The following is a 15,902-nucleotide window of genomic DNA, read 5'->3' as shown; positions in this document are numbered from 1 at the left end:
CAGGAGTTTGAGATCAGCCTGACCAACATGGCGAAACCCTGTCACTACTAAAAATACAAAATAAGCTGGGAGTGGTGGAGGGCTCCTGTAGTCCCAGCTACTTGGGAGGGTGAGGCAGGAGAATTGCTTGAACCCAGGAGGTGGAGGTTTAGCTGAGATCATGCCATTGTACTCCAGCCTGGGCAACAAGAACGAAACTCTGTCTCAAAAAAAAAAAGGAAAGAAAGTCTAAGATAAAGGACCTGTGGAGGGCCTACCTAGGAGTCAGTAAAGGATCCAGGAAGAGAATTCCCTCTGATCTTGCAAGGGCACTGGGCTTACTCAACGCCAACCCTATCATAAGGGACTCCACCTAGAACATCCAGGCACATCTCATTGTTGAGGGCTACACCAAACCTACAGCCAAAGCAAAACTTTTATTTGGTTAAATTTCTACTCTAGCTTTCAAATTGCCTTCCAAGTTTCCTCGGCAATTAAATAGCTATATTATTCCAGTCTTGGGATGCCAAAATAATGATGGAATGCTTCCTGGATAGAAAAATGTGTCACATTTTTTCTTTTCCTATGCCCCTCCAAAAAAATAAGTGGTAGTTATTACACTGGACATCCACTTTGAAAGAAAAACAGACTAAGGAAAACATCGAATGCGTCTGTCTCCATGTGCATCCTTTGTATAACACAAGACAAATGCAATTTGGGAGGCTTCCTTCTTCATTTAGCCTGTGACACCTCTCACTATAGCATCCAGTAATTCTATTGTATCACATACAAATGCAGTGATGCTCTTAGTGACTTAAGAATTTGTTCAATGATATCTTTAATAAAATTCAGTTTTGTTTTTTACATAATTTTGAATACCATTATAGGGACTCCAAAAGCAAACTGGAAATAATTTAGGAAATGCAAATAATAGCTTGGATTGAATTAAACAGGTAAATAAAATTTCATTTTAAAACAATAATATGTCACCAAAACATAACATTTAACCTTTCTGTCAAATGATTTTCCATTGCCATTTCAAATTAGTTCACATGAGTAATAAAACCCAACCAGGCAACTTCCTTTGGCCCATGTGTTAAAATTTGAACTCTGTCTTAAAAGCAACTGCTACCTACACAGCAAGGATTAAATCATTTAGAAAATGAAGGCTTCAAATTTACTTTCTATAAAAACACTTCAAACAAGTGAGATTTAAAATTGCTTCAAGTTTTTTTACATTCTATTTTTAGGCTTTGGGATGGTCACAGAGGAAAAAGGTAGAGGAGCAAGAAGAGAAGAGGCCCAAATTTCCAATCACAGCATATCTGAAAGGAGAAGCCCAGAAGTTGTGGACCAATTTTGATTTACATTAAGAGAATAACAAGCACTTGAAATCTGTAAGGATACCATGTCAACACATTAGTTGGAACCATAAGGCATGAGATTTTGGTGACCTCATGGGCACAGCCAAAATTAACTCCAAGTATTTATATAACTGCCAGAGATGATGGGGCAAAGGTTGCTTATAAATTTTTGTTTTTGAGTCAACAAATAGTGTATTTCTTTGGCCAAAAAGAAAGGGAGTGGGGTACTCTCTCATCCTATTTTATGATATACAACATTTACACACACAATATTCTACCCATAGTACCATCTAAATGTTTAGATGAAGGCTCTAAAAGAAGAAAAAAAGAGTTATTTCCTGTTGCTCACTAGCTGAGAGGATGCGCTTTAGAGGTATGTATGCTCTGCCTCAAAGCGAAAGCATTGTTAGCGTTTATCAAGGTAACATTTAAAAATAACTACCCCAGTACAAAAGAACTTCAGAGGAAATATGACTGAAGCTATCAGTCTCCCTTCAAGTCTGGCCTTGAGCTGCATAAGACTCTAGCTGCATTCTCCATTACATTGTTATCCTTATCAAACAATGCAAACAATTTTAATGAGCTTATCTACTGGAACATATTGCCAGTTATGTTAATGTAAAAATGATGCCAACCGTACAGGTCAACTCATTAATCAAAAGGCTCACAATACAATGACCAAGATCAGTCCCATCCTCAAAACAGACCTTAGCAAAATACCAGGAATTACCTTCCTACTGTAAATAAGAAGGAAAGGCTCCCCCACCCAAGCGATGGCCATAAACTCCTCAGAAAATGCATAACAGCGCCTAGTTTTTTTTTCAAGTCCTTTGCAGTCCAGTCTCTTTCTAATAAACCTAAGGTTCTGTGGAGAAAATTTTGGTGAATGTCTGACACCGTGACCTCTGCTGTCAATCCCTGCACCAATCAGCGAGCGGAATTCTTACAAAGCTCCATCAATCTGGCGGTTTAACATCACAGACTGCAGCTTAATCTAGAGGATTCCATCTTTCCTGCACACTCTCCAGGTTAAGCGCAAACGTTTTTCTCCCCATCTTCCCGTTTTCTGCCTTTTAACACAGCTACCTAATGGCTCCTTTAAAATCTAAAAGGGAAGGAGGAAAGGAAGTGCTACCGCCTGTGTCCCTTTGGACAAGGGAGGGGAAACATGCATTTTTATCAGTGTGGAAGGAAAGAGATGGAGGGAGACCCCTTGCAGGCAGCAAACCTATTCACAAAATGCTTTCCATCTGCAGTCGCAGAGCCTCAATGCAAACCCAACATGACACATGGAAACAGATACCAAATAATCACAACCGCCTTCACAAATGCATGCCTGCAGCAGGGGTCGCAGGCAGTGTCTGCTCCATTATATAACGGGCTGGATTTCCGCGCGCCCTCTTGGCGGTCCCCGGCGCTACTCCCGTGCCAGCCCCATTACCTGTAGGAACGCTCCCCGCGCACTGTGTGCTTCCGGAAAGGAATGATGGTCCCGTTATTATCCTGGATGATGTCGTTGTTGTTCTCGCCATTTGGGGACAGGGTTTGGGTCGGCCCAGGCATTGGCGCACTCCCGAGAAGGGGAACAAACCGCTGTGGGCTGGCTGTTGAGGAAGGTGGCTGCGTCTTCCCGCTTGCTCTCCTGCTCCACACAGACCGTGCCGGCCGCCTGCTCGCTTGCTGCCTTCTCCCAGATCGGGCTCGCGCCCTGCCCTCCTGCGGCCCCGCCCTCAAGCGCTGACGTCAGAGCGCCGGCAGCAGCACCCTGGTCACGTGGCCGGCCCGTCGCCATGGCAACCCGCTAACTCATCACCTCGCCTCAATTCGCACAGGGCCGCAGCGTGACCACGCCAGCAGCTCCAGGCAGGCACCGGGGCAGGCCTACATCTGGCATGTAAAACCCCAGGCCACCCTGCAGCCCCCCTAGCAGACTTGCCTTGTCTGAAAACCAGCTCTTCCTCTAATCATTTCCTTTCCGACCCGTGCTCCAACTGCAGCTGTGTACACAAAAGAACGATTCATGCAAAGGGGTGTGGGAGACCCTTTAACTCCTTCAATACCAAAATTTTATGCCATGACAATTAAACCTGGTCAGGTTCCAGAAAAACCTAAAAAGGACCTGGTGGCCAGCTTGTAGAAAAGGTATCAGACTAAGGGGTTAAAATTTCTGGCATTCTCCCCTCCAAATAGCAGCAACCATCTCCCCCAAAACAAGCCAAAAAGCTAAAAAACCTACAAGGAAGCTGTATTTCCTTTTAATTAATAGAGCCTTTAATAATGTGAGGATTAAAGATGGCAAATTAAGAAATCATCTGTACAAAGGAATCCGCAAAGAGGGTTTCTTTTTTCTTTTTAAAAAAGGTAACCACCATTTTAGAACATCAGTTATCCAAAACCCTCCAATTCAAATTCTTTATGCTGCCTCCTGATATAGGTCATTAATTCCTTGCCATTTATTCTATTTCCATTTGAATTATACAAGTGATCACCCCATTTAGTATTGGAAGTGCTTAATATTCAAACTGTTCTATATACTTGCAATTCAGTTTTCAAATATATTGGCTATGTGACAGATACTATTATTATCCCCATTTTAAAGATGAGCAAACTAGTATGAGTAAGTAAATTGCTTAAGGTCACACACCTACGAGTGGTGAACTGGAGCTTCTAAGTGACAGGCTTTTATCAATGTGATTGGACAGTAGTGATCTGTAATATGAGCTCAATAAATATTACAAATCAAAGTAAGAATCAAGTACTCCCAACATGGCTGTTGTGAAGACAGCTGTGAACAGAATTGCTAGTACTATGCAGTCTGTGGATTAGATTATAAATTCAAAGACCCTGTGTATGTTCAGTGCTGTCCTCCAGAGAGGAGAGGAGATTCTGAAGTATTCTCTGCTTATTGGCAGTGGTCTCTGACCCCCTCTCCCCGCTTTTTTTTTTTGAGACAGAGTTTTGTTCTGTTGCCCAGGCTGGAGTGCAGTGGTGCTATCTGCAACCTTTGCCTCTGGGTTCAAGCGATTCTCCTGCATCAGCCTTCTGAGCAGCCTGGAAAACAGGCACACAACCAGCACACCCAGCTAATATTTGTATTTTTAGCAGAGACAGGATTTCACCATATTGGCCAGGCTGGTCTCGATCTCCTTACCTCGTGATCCACCCTCCTCAGCCTCCCAAAGTGCTGGGATTACTGGTATGAGCCACTGTGTCTGGCCAGTCTCTGGCCTTTATAGGGTAAAAACGAAAGAAGAATTGGGGTGTGAAAGACACAGCATAAATGTATGTGTCAGAAAATATTAAGCTATGGCTCACTCCTTCACATCATAGTATGGTTTATTAGCTTTATCATTTTGAGATACAGGTATTAAAAACAAGTAAACACTTTGTCATTCCTGACAATTCTTCAGCATATGTCCCTGGAAATAAGTTATTTCTGGTATCAAGTTTCTGGAATTAGAATCAAATGTTTTACAACCCAGATGGTAATGATAATCTCAAACAAGAGGCCCTACTTTTTTTCCCTTCCTATTTTATACTCTCCTCTTGGGCTATTATTTTAATAATTTTATCTTTTGCTTCTCCAGTTCATAGTGCACAAGTTGATTCCTTCATCCACATCTCACTTTACATAAGATTTTTTTTCTTATACAATTGGATCCAAGTCTGACCTAAGACTTACAAGGTACACAGATGAATGTCTAAATACCAAAGATACACACCAACCTTCACATTGCACTGTGAGTTAAAGGGGCATGAGAATGTAGTCATTCTTGCAAAGACCCATGCTGCTTCTTACTGTTTCTGTTACTTGACCCACTGTTTTCAATTTCCTTATGAATTTGTTCCCTTCACAAAGCTTCCCCTTTTTGGGGGGACAGTATGAAATTGAAAGGCAGAGTCTACAAATCAAATATTTAATGCCTTCAGAGTATGCTCTCAATCTGGGTTCTTTAGTACAGATCACTTTTTCATGATCCTGTATTTAAGTAATATATAAAACATAATTTGTGTCATTGTGGGGACTAAATTTGTCAGAATTTGAATGTATAGTTCATTGATCATACCAACTAATTTTTGAAGAGAACACACCCACTTTGTTTCTAGTCTGCTCATGAAGGAAGGGATGGGATGATGGCCAAGAATTTGGGCTGATGGGCTAAAAAGGGAGGGGCTGAGAGTCAGGTGAAGGGCCCTAAGGGCCCTGTAAATCTTCCTCTAAGACTACTCTGAGTCACACTACTATAAAGGGACCCACAGAACTCCAGAGACCAGTGATTACCCTCTGAGATACAGGGGTAACAGGGGTAATAATTTGAAAATATTAAACAGATGTGTTTTCGTTCCTCTCCTCATAAATCAGGTTACCTGGCAGCCATTTTCCAGTTGAGCCCTAGGGAAAAGGGAGGGCAAATTCCACTTTGGAAAACAGAATGATATGATATAGGGAAAGTGTAGAAAATGCAGGAAGGATGAGGGAAGAACCCACTCTTTCCAGCCCCAACTGAGAGTAGAAAGAATGGATGAAGGGGCCAGGCACTGGTAATCCCAGCACTTTGGGAGGTTGAGGCAGGTGGATCACAAGGTCAAAAGATGGAGACCATCCTGGCCAACATAGTGAAACCCTATCTCTACTAAAAATATAAAAAGTGGCTGAGCTTGGTGGCATGTGCCTGTAGTCCCAGCTAATCGGGAGGCTGAGGCAGGAGAAGTGCTTGAACCCAGGAGGCAGAGGCTGCAGTGAGCCCACATCGCACCACTGCACTCCAGCCTGGCAATAGAGTGAGACTCTGTCTCAAAAAAAAAAAAAACAAAATGGATGAAAGGAAGACAAGGCAGGGCCTCCTAGCTTCAGGTCTCCAGGCTCAAATCCCAGAAGGGCCAGCAAGGAGACATTGGAAAGGCTGAAGGCAAAGCCCAAACCTAAGGGACTTCCTTTTGCATCGTTTCCAGTTTGAGACTCTAGAAAACCACTGCTGTAAAGAGGGGCTTCCCAACACCAAGCAAGGTGTAGCCTCATCACAGTAAAGACTAAAATCAATGGCTTAGTACAGTTAAGGAAAGGTTAGGCTTAAATTTTACTCTCAGACTCTTGTTTTGCTGGCATGCAATGTAGGAGGTATTTAGAAGTTTTCGTTTGCCCTATAAGGAGATAACCAGGAGGTGGAGCAGATGTTGCTATTGGAGATCTGAATTTGTGATGGTGGTGGTGGTGGTAGGCGGTGTCAGGAGGGAGTATCTTTACAGCAGAGGCAAAGCGATATTTAACGGGTCCACAGGATGGAACATTTAAGACAGAGCCCAAATAGCCAGCTCTGACGAATCTACACAGGGCCAGGGCCACACCTGTAGAAAGATTCTACAGCTATAGGGGTCAGCTTAGACCACCAGCAGAATGCCCATGGATGGGATCAGACCAGTGACTCCTCAGCCAACTCAGATATTATAAGCCCAAGAACCAGCCTGAGACCAGGAGGTCCCTACTTTCCCCACCCTCTTCTGTTTCTATAAGCCCCACTTACCTATTCCTCCAGACACCATCTTGCAGAGGGGCTAAAGAAAGGAAAGATATAACAAGACTAAATAGTCACCCAAGAGGTGAAGCCATCCAAAGGTGGCCTAAAATGGAAGAGGCTGTAATACTGTAAACTAGCAAGTTTAAGACTGTTTATGGTTCCCCACCCCCCAGCAGGGTAGGGAGAATTACCCAGGTCACCCTAAGGGGGAGAAAAAAAAAAAAAACAACTAAGCTAAACTGTATATATGACTGTGGATTCAGGTTTTGTCTTACGTACACAGGTATATCTAAAATAAAGCTTGTGCTGACCATTGCCCGTCACTTCCAACTGTCCATTGGAAAATAGCTCTGTCACCAAGCATCAGCATTAAAGAGGGGTCCTGGGTTCTAGGCTTGACTTCACCAGATGCAGGTTCTATGACCGTGGCAAGCTACTTTGTATCTTTTCACCAGATGCAGGTTCTATGACCGTGGCAAACTACTTTGTATCTTTAACATTTAGTTTCCTCATTGATAAAGTAGGGTAATAATGCTGGTTTCTCCTTAGTGCTGCTGTGGAGATGGAGATTACATTATCCAATGTATTTAAAGCACTTAACCCAGTGACTATATAGCAATGCTCGTTAAGTGGTAGAGGTTATTTTTAAAAATAATAGGTGTACCCTAAAACATTCATTCATTTGAAACTGCAAACTGGCTTTGTTGTGTACTAGGAGCTGGTTAAAAAAAAAAAGTCTCAGGCTTTCACTTTAAGCAGTTCCCAGTGTTGTAGGTGAGCAATGGTAAAAATAATTGTCAATTATGATTACAACACAAGTGCTATAGCAATGGTACCGCATAGGGTGGTACGGGACCATAGATGAGCACCTTAGTCAGAATGGAAACTTGGAAGTAGGTCTGAAAAGTACACCTAAAATCTTGTATGAATAATAACAATAGCAACCTTTTTCTTTATAGTTCATTTTCTATGCACCAGACAGAATGCGGATCCTTAGGGCCAGGGCTTCAGTAGTTTTGTTCACCACTCTAGCTTCAGTTCCTAGACTAGGACCTGGCAGATAGTAGGCATTCAGTGAGTATATAATCCATTCATTTATTCAACAAATATCGTCTTATTTGATTCTCACAGCAACCCTAATGAGAACACATTAAGTTTAAAGAGAAGCAACTCATCCAGGATTGGATATTAGGTTTTCTTAGCCCCAAAGGTCACATGCTCATCCATTAGGATAGGCATCATATTGTATATCCATTACATCCTATATCCATTGTAAACTATATCCATTAGGGTAAGCATTATATTGTCATTTAAAAAAGGAATGGCAGTGTAGAAGGAAGATAAAGGGCTTTTCAAGCAGCTATTCCTACATACAGAGGTAGGAAAGATGATAACATCTCTGGGAAACAGCAGGCTATTGGACAGAGAACATAGTGGCAGGAGATGGGTCAAGAGTGAAGGTGCAGAAAGGGCTCATGGCCAAGCTAAGGAGCTTGATCTTAATTCTGAAGGTGATGTGGAACCACAAAGTACTGTAGGAAGTGAAACTTATAGTGACACTTGCATCATAACAAAGAAGTCTGATGTTGACAGCAGTATGGTGGATATATTGAAGAAGCAATTTAGGTCTTCATCTTCATCAGTTTTTTGACTCATTTTGAAGACCTAAACTAAGACAGAGGCAAGAGATTGTAGAATTCATAGTGTACAACTCAGGATTTGATGACTAATTGGATATAGATGTGATCTTTTGTGGGCGTTAAGAGTGGGTAATGAAGGAGAAAGAGACATCTCAAATGAATCCCAAGTTTATGGCTTGGGTGACCAAGTAGATAATGGTACCATTTGTCAAGCTAAGGAAAACAGATTAAATTGTTCTTCTGGAAGAAAGTTTCTCATAATGTGTTTTGACATAGAGAAGTACCTACAGAACATGCTAGTGGTCAATACTAGCATGTAGTGTGGGTGGTTCACTAAGCATTTGTGGAATAAGGGAATATATAGGTCTTAATCTGATGAGATGTGTTCAACTTGGAGATATGTATTACTTGGGGGAAGTTATGTAACAGGTGGTCATTGCAGCTGTGAGTGCTTTCATTCACGGAGAAAGAGAAGACCTGAGATAAATCTCTTTAAAGGCTGATGTTACAAGAGAAACCTGCAAAAAGAGACTGGGAAGGGTTTTACCTAGCAGGGCAAATCACAGGAAGGAGTGGTTTCAGTGGGTCCAAAGAAGAAGCAGGTCTCACAAAGGAGGGAGAGGTCTTTAAGGCCAAACATCACAGAGAGAATGAATCAGATAAGGCAAGAGATATGTTTACTAGATTTGAGAAGGTGTTCTTGAAGATATTTTTAAGTGGTTGGGTTTCAGGTCAGACACATCAATAACTACTGAAGAAAATAATGAAATCTTGCAACAGGTAGGAGGCCCTGCAATTTTTCATATAAAACCTGAATTTTTATAACTGAAGCAAGATATTCCAGGAAGAGATGTACTAAATCAAGGTTGTATCAAAGTATCTGCAACTAATGGGAATCAGCAAGTATCTGTACTAAAAAGCTCCCAGCAATACAGAAAGGATGTGTTAATTAATGACCAACTGTTAGGCATCAGGTGAATTAATCCTACTTTTCGGCCCCCTTGAGGTCTAGATCCACCAAAAATAAAAAAATAAAGAAAATAAAACAAATGTTTAAAGTGCCTATTTGGAGAGCTGGATTTCTAAAATGGACCTGGAGGACACACAGTCAGAAGCATGAGAATAGGGAGCAAAAATGAAACCAGCAAGAAGTCCCAGCACACAGGTGCAATCGAGGAAGACTGAACCGCAGTATTAACTCGAATTTTAAGTCCCTAGGTTATAGCACAGTCATGCTTCTCTTAGAACTTAGGCCAGAGAGCACAGGTAATTCCTTACTGACAGAAATCACCATCCCTCTTCTTCTCCAACACATATGGTTCATCTAGAACAGAGATTTTTGCATTGCTTTAGAGTTGAGAAACTGTAAACTATAATAGCAGAGAAGATATGAATTCAGTAGCTAGGAATGAATGTTAATCTTGATTCAATCCCAGAAACACCTACTCATCATGAGGTTAAAAATGTGTTCACTGAAGCTGATAATCACTGCTGTCAAAGACATTCACAGCTGTCACACCGCCTTAGATGGGGGCTTCCTTAGATCATTATCACCTCAAATACAGACAGAAGATTCCACTTAGCAGTCACCTCAGCTGGCTCAGGACAAGCCATTTCTCCCATGTATATTTTAAGATATTTTCCAGTAGGGAATGGCAGGTACATTAGTTATCAATGGCTGAAATACATGCTTCACACCCAAATGATAAGAGTGAATAAACATATGATTGGCCAGCTAGTAGTACCGGCACTGAAATTGCACTAGTGGTACAGAAATGTATTTGAAATTGGTCCTTACTCACTACCTTTAACCAGAGGCGTAGGAAGATTTTATTAGTTCTTCTGGATCTGGTGAGAATTTAATGACATGCAAATACCTCCTGGCCTTAAGTAATAGCATTTTATTTAAGAAAAATTGGTGAATAATATTTTCCTCCAGATGAAGAAAGCCCTCTTCAAAACCAACATGCAGAAGTATGCTCCTCTAGAACTGACTTTTGAGATTACCTGTCTTTGCAGATTATTTGTGCTAAAAGGCAGAATTTTAAAGTCTCTTACTTGCTAGCAAAATATCAAGGTGTCCATGATGTTAAAACACAGAACATGCCATTGCATGACATAAGATTTCTGTGTTGGAATTTATTTCCAATTTGCTTTTTCTTAGATTTTCTCATGCTTGGATTTAATTTTGTAGAATAACTCATAGAACATGATGTGAGTGCAGTTTAAAAACACTCAGAGCATTATGATTTCTGTAATCAATCAAATCTGTACAAAGTGAGGTTTCAGTTATTAAATAAAAATGTGCTTTTGAATTATACCATCTGGCTAAATTTAAGAGCTTGAAATATGTTTTCCATAAAAATACAATGTGATAAATGTTATAATATAAGAATGCATTAAGTATTAGGAATATAGAAAAGAAAGTAACCAGGCCTGGGGATACTAGAAAAGCTTCACTAAGATAGTAATATTTGAATTAGGCCTCAATCATTCATTCTATAAATATTTATTGAGTACTTATTATGTGCTGGGAACAATTCTAGGCACCAGAGATGCAGAAATTTGTAGAAAAATATTCCCTGAATTTTCACTTGAGTGTATGAGCAAGTGTACATGTGATAGGGTCAGGAGACAGAAAATAAGTAAAATATGTAGTGTGCCAGATGGTGGCAAATGCTATAGAGACAATTAAAGCAAGGAAGGAGGACATGGAATATACAGGAAAGGTACTGTAATTTTAAATGGGGTGACCAGGGTAGACATTCCTGAGAAGATATTTAAGCAATGACCCAAGGGAGGTGAGGGACACAGGCCTGTCATATCAGAAGAATGTTTCAGGCAGTGACAACAGAAAGTGCAAAGGCCCTGAGGTAGAAGCATGATTTGTTCAAGAAACAATAAAGAAGTCAGGTCACATGTATGCAGCACAGTGAGTGTGAATGTGTGTGTATTGCGGGGATGCGAGAGATAGTTGTAGGAGTTGAGGTCAGAAGGATCACAGAGAAACCAGAATGTGCAGGGCTTTGAAAGTCTGTTGTAAAGACTTTGGCTTAAAACCAAAGTTAGAAACCAGGCATTTGCAGGAGTGTTAGCAGTGGCAGCAGAGATGTGGAATGCTCTCTAATCAGTTTAATAGCAACATCTAATATTTGAATACTTTTTATGGGCCAAGTGCTATGTTCAACAATGAGGAGGTATTTTATTCTCACCAGAAAGGGGTTATTCTAAGTTGCATTTTTCAGAATTTGTCAGAGGAGGTAACTAGTTCAATAACTTAGCCAGATTACCAACAGGAAGTGGCAGAGCTGGACACAAACACTCTTGCCAGATGTCACACATGTCATTCTTCTTCCCTAACTCAGTCTATCTTCCACGGAGGTCTGATTAACCTGGAAGGAAGAATGCAGAATCCAGGGTGGGAAGTGGCAGAGATGAGATAGCAGATGGATGCAGAGGGAAGAGACTGCTGCCATAAAATGGCACTTCCATGTAGGCAGCAAGGAAATAAAACCGTAAAAAGGCTGGGAGACAGAGGGAATAAAAAGGAACAAGGCTTGGGAGCCTGTACAGGATAGGAATATCCATGGGAATGAGAGATTGGAAGAAATGGAGGGATAGGAGTGGTAAATTATGGTTAAGAAAAAACGCGGGGGAAGGAGGAAGAAATGCTAGCATTTGGCGTTAGCAGTATATGTGATTGATAGAGAAAAAAATGATTTTATTATCCTTATTTATAGTGATTAGCTATTTTCTAATCACTAAAAAACATCAGCTAGCAATGTCCATTTCTTTGATACCTTCTGGAGGGAAAGGAAACCACAGGCATTTTTTTGGTATTTGTATTCAAAGCTACAATCTGCTTTCATTTTCACTATGCCAAGACTGTTCTAATTCAACCATCCAGCTACAGACATGTCTATTTGAGTGCTCTCACTAAAATGTGTCTATGTCCAATTTTATGAAATTCCTCTATTTCCTTTTTCTATTTTATTTCCATCTTAAAATAAAATGCATCTTGTTGAAGTGACTGGTTAGGACAGCTAAAAGGGATTAAAAGGCACCTTGGGCTCAGTTGGGTGGCAAGAGAAATGAAGAGGCTCTAAGTACTGCTAACAAATGAATAATCTTGCAGATGATTCAGAAGCTTTCCGGAGAAGATCTCCTTAGGGTTCTCAAAAATTCACTAACTCACTGGGCTTTATTTCTGACTTTGATATTAAAGAATGCAAGCTGAGTGGCAACTCCTGAATATAAATACAAAGGAAGCCAGGAGAAAGTGGGGAAATGGTCATTCTATCAGGTACCAGGGACCTCCAGAGTTCCAGAGCCACTCAGAACCCAGGCCATCAAGTGGCAGCCAGGGACATTGGAAGGAAGAGTCTTCCTGAGCCTGGAACTTCTGTCAAGTCTGGTGTGTACCACGGCAGAGCTATGGCTTGTGGATGGCTCCTCAACAGCGTGTCAAGGGAACATGAGGCCAGCAGCTGGAAAGCAGTGTGAGTAATGGAAGAGAAATTCCTCATTTTCTGACCTCATCCAAATAAAATTTTTAAAAAGAAAATTAAAGCAGCTTATTTGATTAGAAAAAAAATGCAACTGGAGATCATGAAGTAAGACTAAGTTTCCATCAGAAATGTTTTCAGTAGAGCTTATGTTTTCTTTCCTCAAGTGCTTAGAACACCAAGCATCTTCCTGTTCTCAATTCACATTGATTCCACATCTGTAGAAAGTGGAGCCAAAGGGTCCAACTGCAGAGTGTAGCACATGAAAACATAATGGGCCTCCTTTAAGAAGCTTCCGTTAAACTTCTATGTAAAATAATCAGATCCCTAGGGAAACCAGACGTCTCAGTCTTAATATGTGAGACATAATGAGTTAATAGTCAGCTGATAGATCTAGAATCAGTGCTTGGAATCAACTTCTCTACATAGCCTGTCTTCAAACCCTTCCTACCAGCCTACAATTCCAGTCTCTTTGGGGAAGATCCTGTCAGCCTTCAATGATGCAATGGAATGCTGAATGAGAAGTAATGGCATGTAGTATAAAGAGCATGCACAGTGAGTATTATTTTGTTTGCTCCTCCCTCTTTTGGGAAATATTTTTTTAAACTTTGTGGTTCTAGCAGAGCTTGCTAAATATAATTATTCCATCCTCCTGATCCTGAGGATTGATTCAGGGATAGGCCTATGACCCAAATCAGGTCATTTAGAATAGTTCTCTAGGATTTTCTAAAATTAGAGCAGTAATGTGTATGTGTTTGGGGTGTTGGGGGATGGTATCTTCCTTATAAAAAGTAGTACTGAGGAAATAAGAAAATATCATATTTACATTATATATTTACATATTTTGCACAGAGTAGCAAAATTCAAAGAGTTCGTGGTTTGGGTTAATATGCTTTGGATTTGAATCCAGGTGCTTAAAAGTGGTTTAACCTTGGACAGATTACTTAACTTTTCTAGCTTTAGCTTCTTCATCCATAAAACAGGGATAAGATTTACAAGGTAACATTTTGAGATATAAACCTAGGTTCCTGCCTTGTTCCCTGTGGCCATAATGCTTTTTCCCTCTTCCATTCTAGAGGTTGGATTTATTTCTCCTCCCTTTGAATCACCATGGCAGCTTTGATCAACAGATTTTGGTAGAAATGATGCCAACCGGTTCTTGACCTAGACCTTACAATGACAGGCAGCTTTTGCCTTAGTCTCTTAAAGGTCAGCTGCCCTGTGAGAAGTTCAGCTACCCTGGAACAACCATGCTGCCCTGTGAGAAGTTCCACTACCCTGGGGTAAGTGCCAACCATGTGGAAAGGCCCAGAGGATTGGACACATGGAGATGGAGGGGAAGAGAGAAGGAAGAGACCACAAAGAGTACCAAGGCTCCAAATATGTGACTGAAGAAGTGCCCTGCATCTCTACCCACCACAGCTGACACTCTATGGATGTATAGATCAGAAAGGAGCTGCCTAGCCAAGAGCTTCCTGAATCCCTGGTCCACAAAACCAAGATGTATGACAAATGGTTATTTTAGATTAGTAAGTTTTGGGGTAGTCTGTTATTCATTAACAGACAACAGAAAAACCCTGTTGGTTCTCTATTGTGACTCCAAACTTGATGGGTTAAAACAGCAGCAATCATTTTATTATCTCTTGTCATTCTGGAGGTTGGCTGGGCTTGGCTAGGTGGTTGTCACACATGGTCTCTCATGTAGCTGTGGTTGGAAGGTGACTGACTACTGAAGTCATCATAAAGACTTCCTCAGTCTCATGACTGTTGGCTGATGTTGCCTTTTAGTTGGGGCCTCAGCTGGGGCTGTAGCTGGAATACCTATGCAAGGCTTCCCCATGTGACTCAGGCTTCTCACAGCATGGTGGCTCAGTTTCTAGCACAATCGGCCCTAATGAGCAGGCAGAAGGCCATGGCAGTTTAAAAACTCGTCTTGGAAGTCACGGAACATCATTTCCATTGTACTATGCTGGTCAGGGGTGCCACAAAGGTCCACCCAGATTCAAGAATAAGGGCTATCAGCACCACTGTAACCTAACAAGGAGGAATGTCAATCTCACACTGCAAGAAGAACTTGTGGGGTGGAAGACATTGTGGTAACCCACGTTGGAAAACCTGTCACACACACTTGCTGAAACTTCTTTACTCCCTGTGTCCTCAGCATGGGGCAGGAACTCAAGAGAGGAAGAAAAGAATCAGTGCTCAAGTTCCGAGTATCAAAATCAACTTGTAAGCCCATGGCAGAGAGACTAACCTGAGGAAAACTTTATGAGCCTTATTTTCAAGTATCAACAGCTTAAGATCTTTAAAAGACTCAGAACCTACAGTTCGTGCCATAAGCCACAGACTACATGACTGGTTAGAGATGTTGGATTAGAAGCTGGTGAGTGTCCTTGAAGAGGGACTCTGCCCCAGCCATGCCCCAAGTTGACATGGGAATTTGAGAGTATAGGGAACCTGTGTTCCACTTTATATCTGGAACCCTGAAGGATGCCAAAGCCACACAGAAGGTCCCTAGTCACCTTGGCACAGGAACAGCGGGGTGCAGATGCAGGTAAAGTGTTTAGGCCAACAACAGTTTTTCTGCAGAGCTAGCAAATATTTTTGGAGAGAAAGAACAAACCTGACCCCATGTGGTAGTGACAAACATCAACAGAAAAGAACAGGCCTCTGCAGACTGTGCCCATTTTCCTTGGGGAAGGTTGCCATGGAAGCAACTCAAAAATAAAAAATAAAAAATAAATACGATCTCCATTCAGGTTTCCAGAAGTACCTTGTAAAAATGTGAGCCTATGGTGTGGTATCTATATTCATCGCTGCATTCTCTCACTTACTGAATAAGCAGGTCAGAGGCATGTGTAGAAATTAGGTTGTGGCCATTGGTTTAGAAAATACACA

General features: G+C 41.3%; 1 protein-coding gene and 1 long non-coding RNA gene across 4 annotated transcripts in view; one reads left to right on the top strand and one right to left on the bottom strand.

Annotated features, from left to right (window-relative positions):
* Positions 1-15,902, bottom strand: part of MAPRE2 (microtubule associated protein RP/EB family member 2) — a 179,334-nt gene that overhangs the window by 115,360 nt on the left and 48,072 nt on the right. The window contains exon 1 of one of the 3 annotated variants that reach the window (XM_002757161.5): positions 2,785-3,059. The exons of the other annotated variants lie outside the window; for them this stretch is intronic. Within the exon in view, the coding sequence (XP_002757207.1) occupies positions 2,785-2,906 (122 nt within the window). The 5' untranslated portion in view covers positions 2,907-3,059. Of the gene's footprint in view, positions 1-2,784; positions 3,060-15,902 lie in introns of those variants that run through there. 3 annotated transcript variants of the gene reach the window in all.
* Positions 12,862-14,211, top strand: LOC118146872 (uncharacterized). The gene is made up of 3 exons (XR_004732983.3): positions 12,862-12,998; positions 13,459-13,559; positions 14,081-14,211. It is a non-coding gene; the product is annotated as an uncharacterized LOC118146872 (long non-coding RNA).

The sequence above is a fragment of the Callithrix jacchus genome, chromosome 13, assembly GCF_049354715.1.
Source record: "Callithrix jacchus isolate 240 chromosome 13, calJac240_pri, whole genome shotgun sequence".
NCBI lineage: Eukaryota > Metazoa > Chordata > Mammalia > Primates > Cebidae > Callithrix > Callithrix jacchus.
Note: the sequence above shows the minus strand (reverse complement) of the source record. Positions and strands in the feature narration are given on the sequence as shown.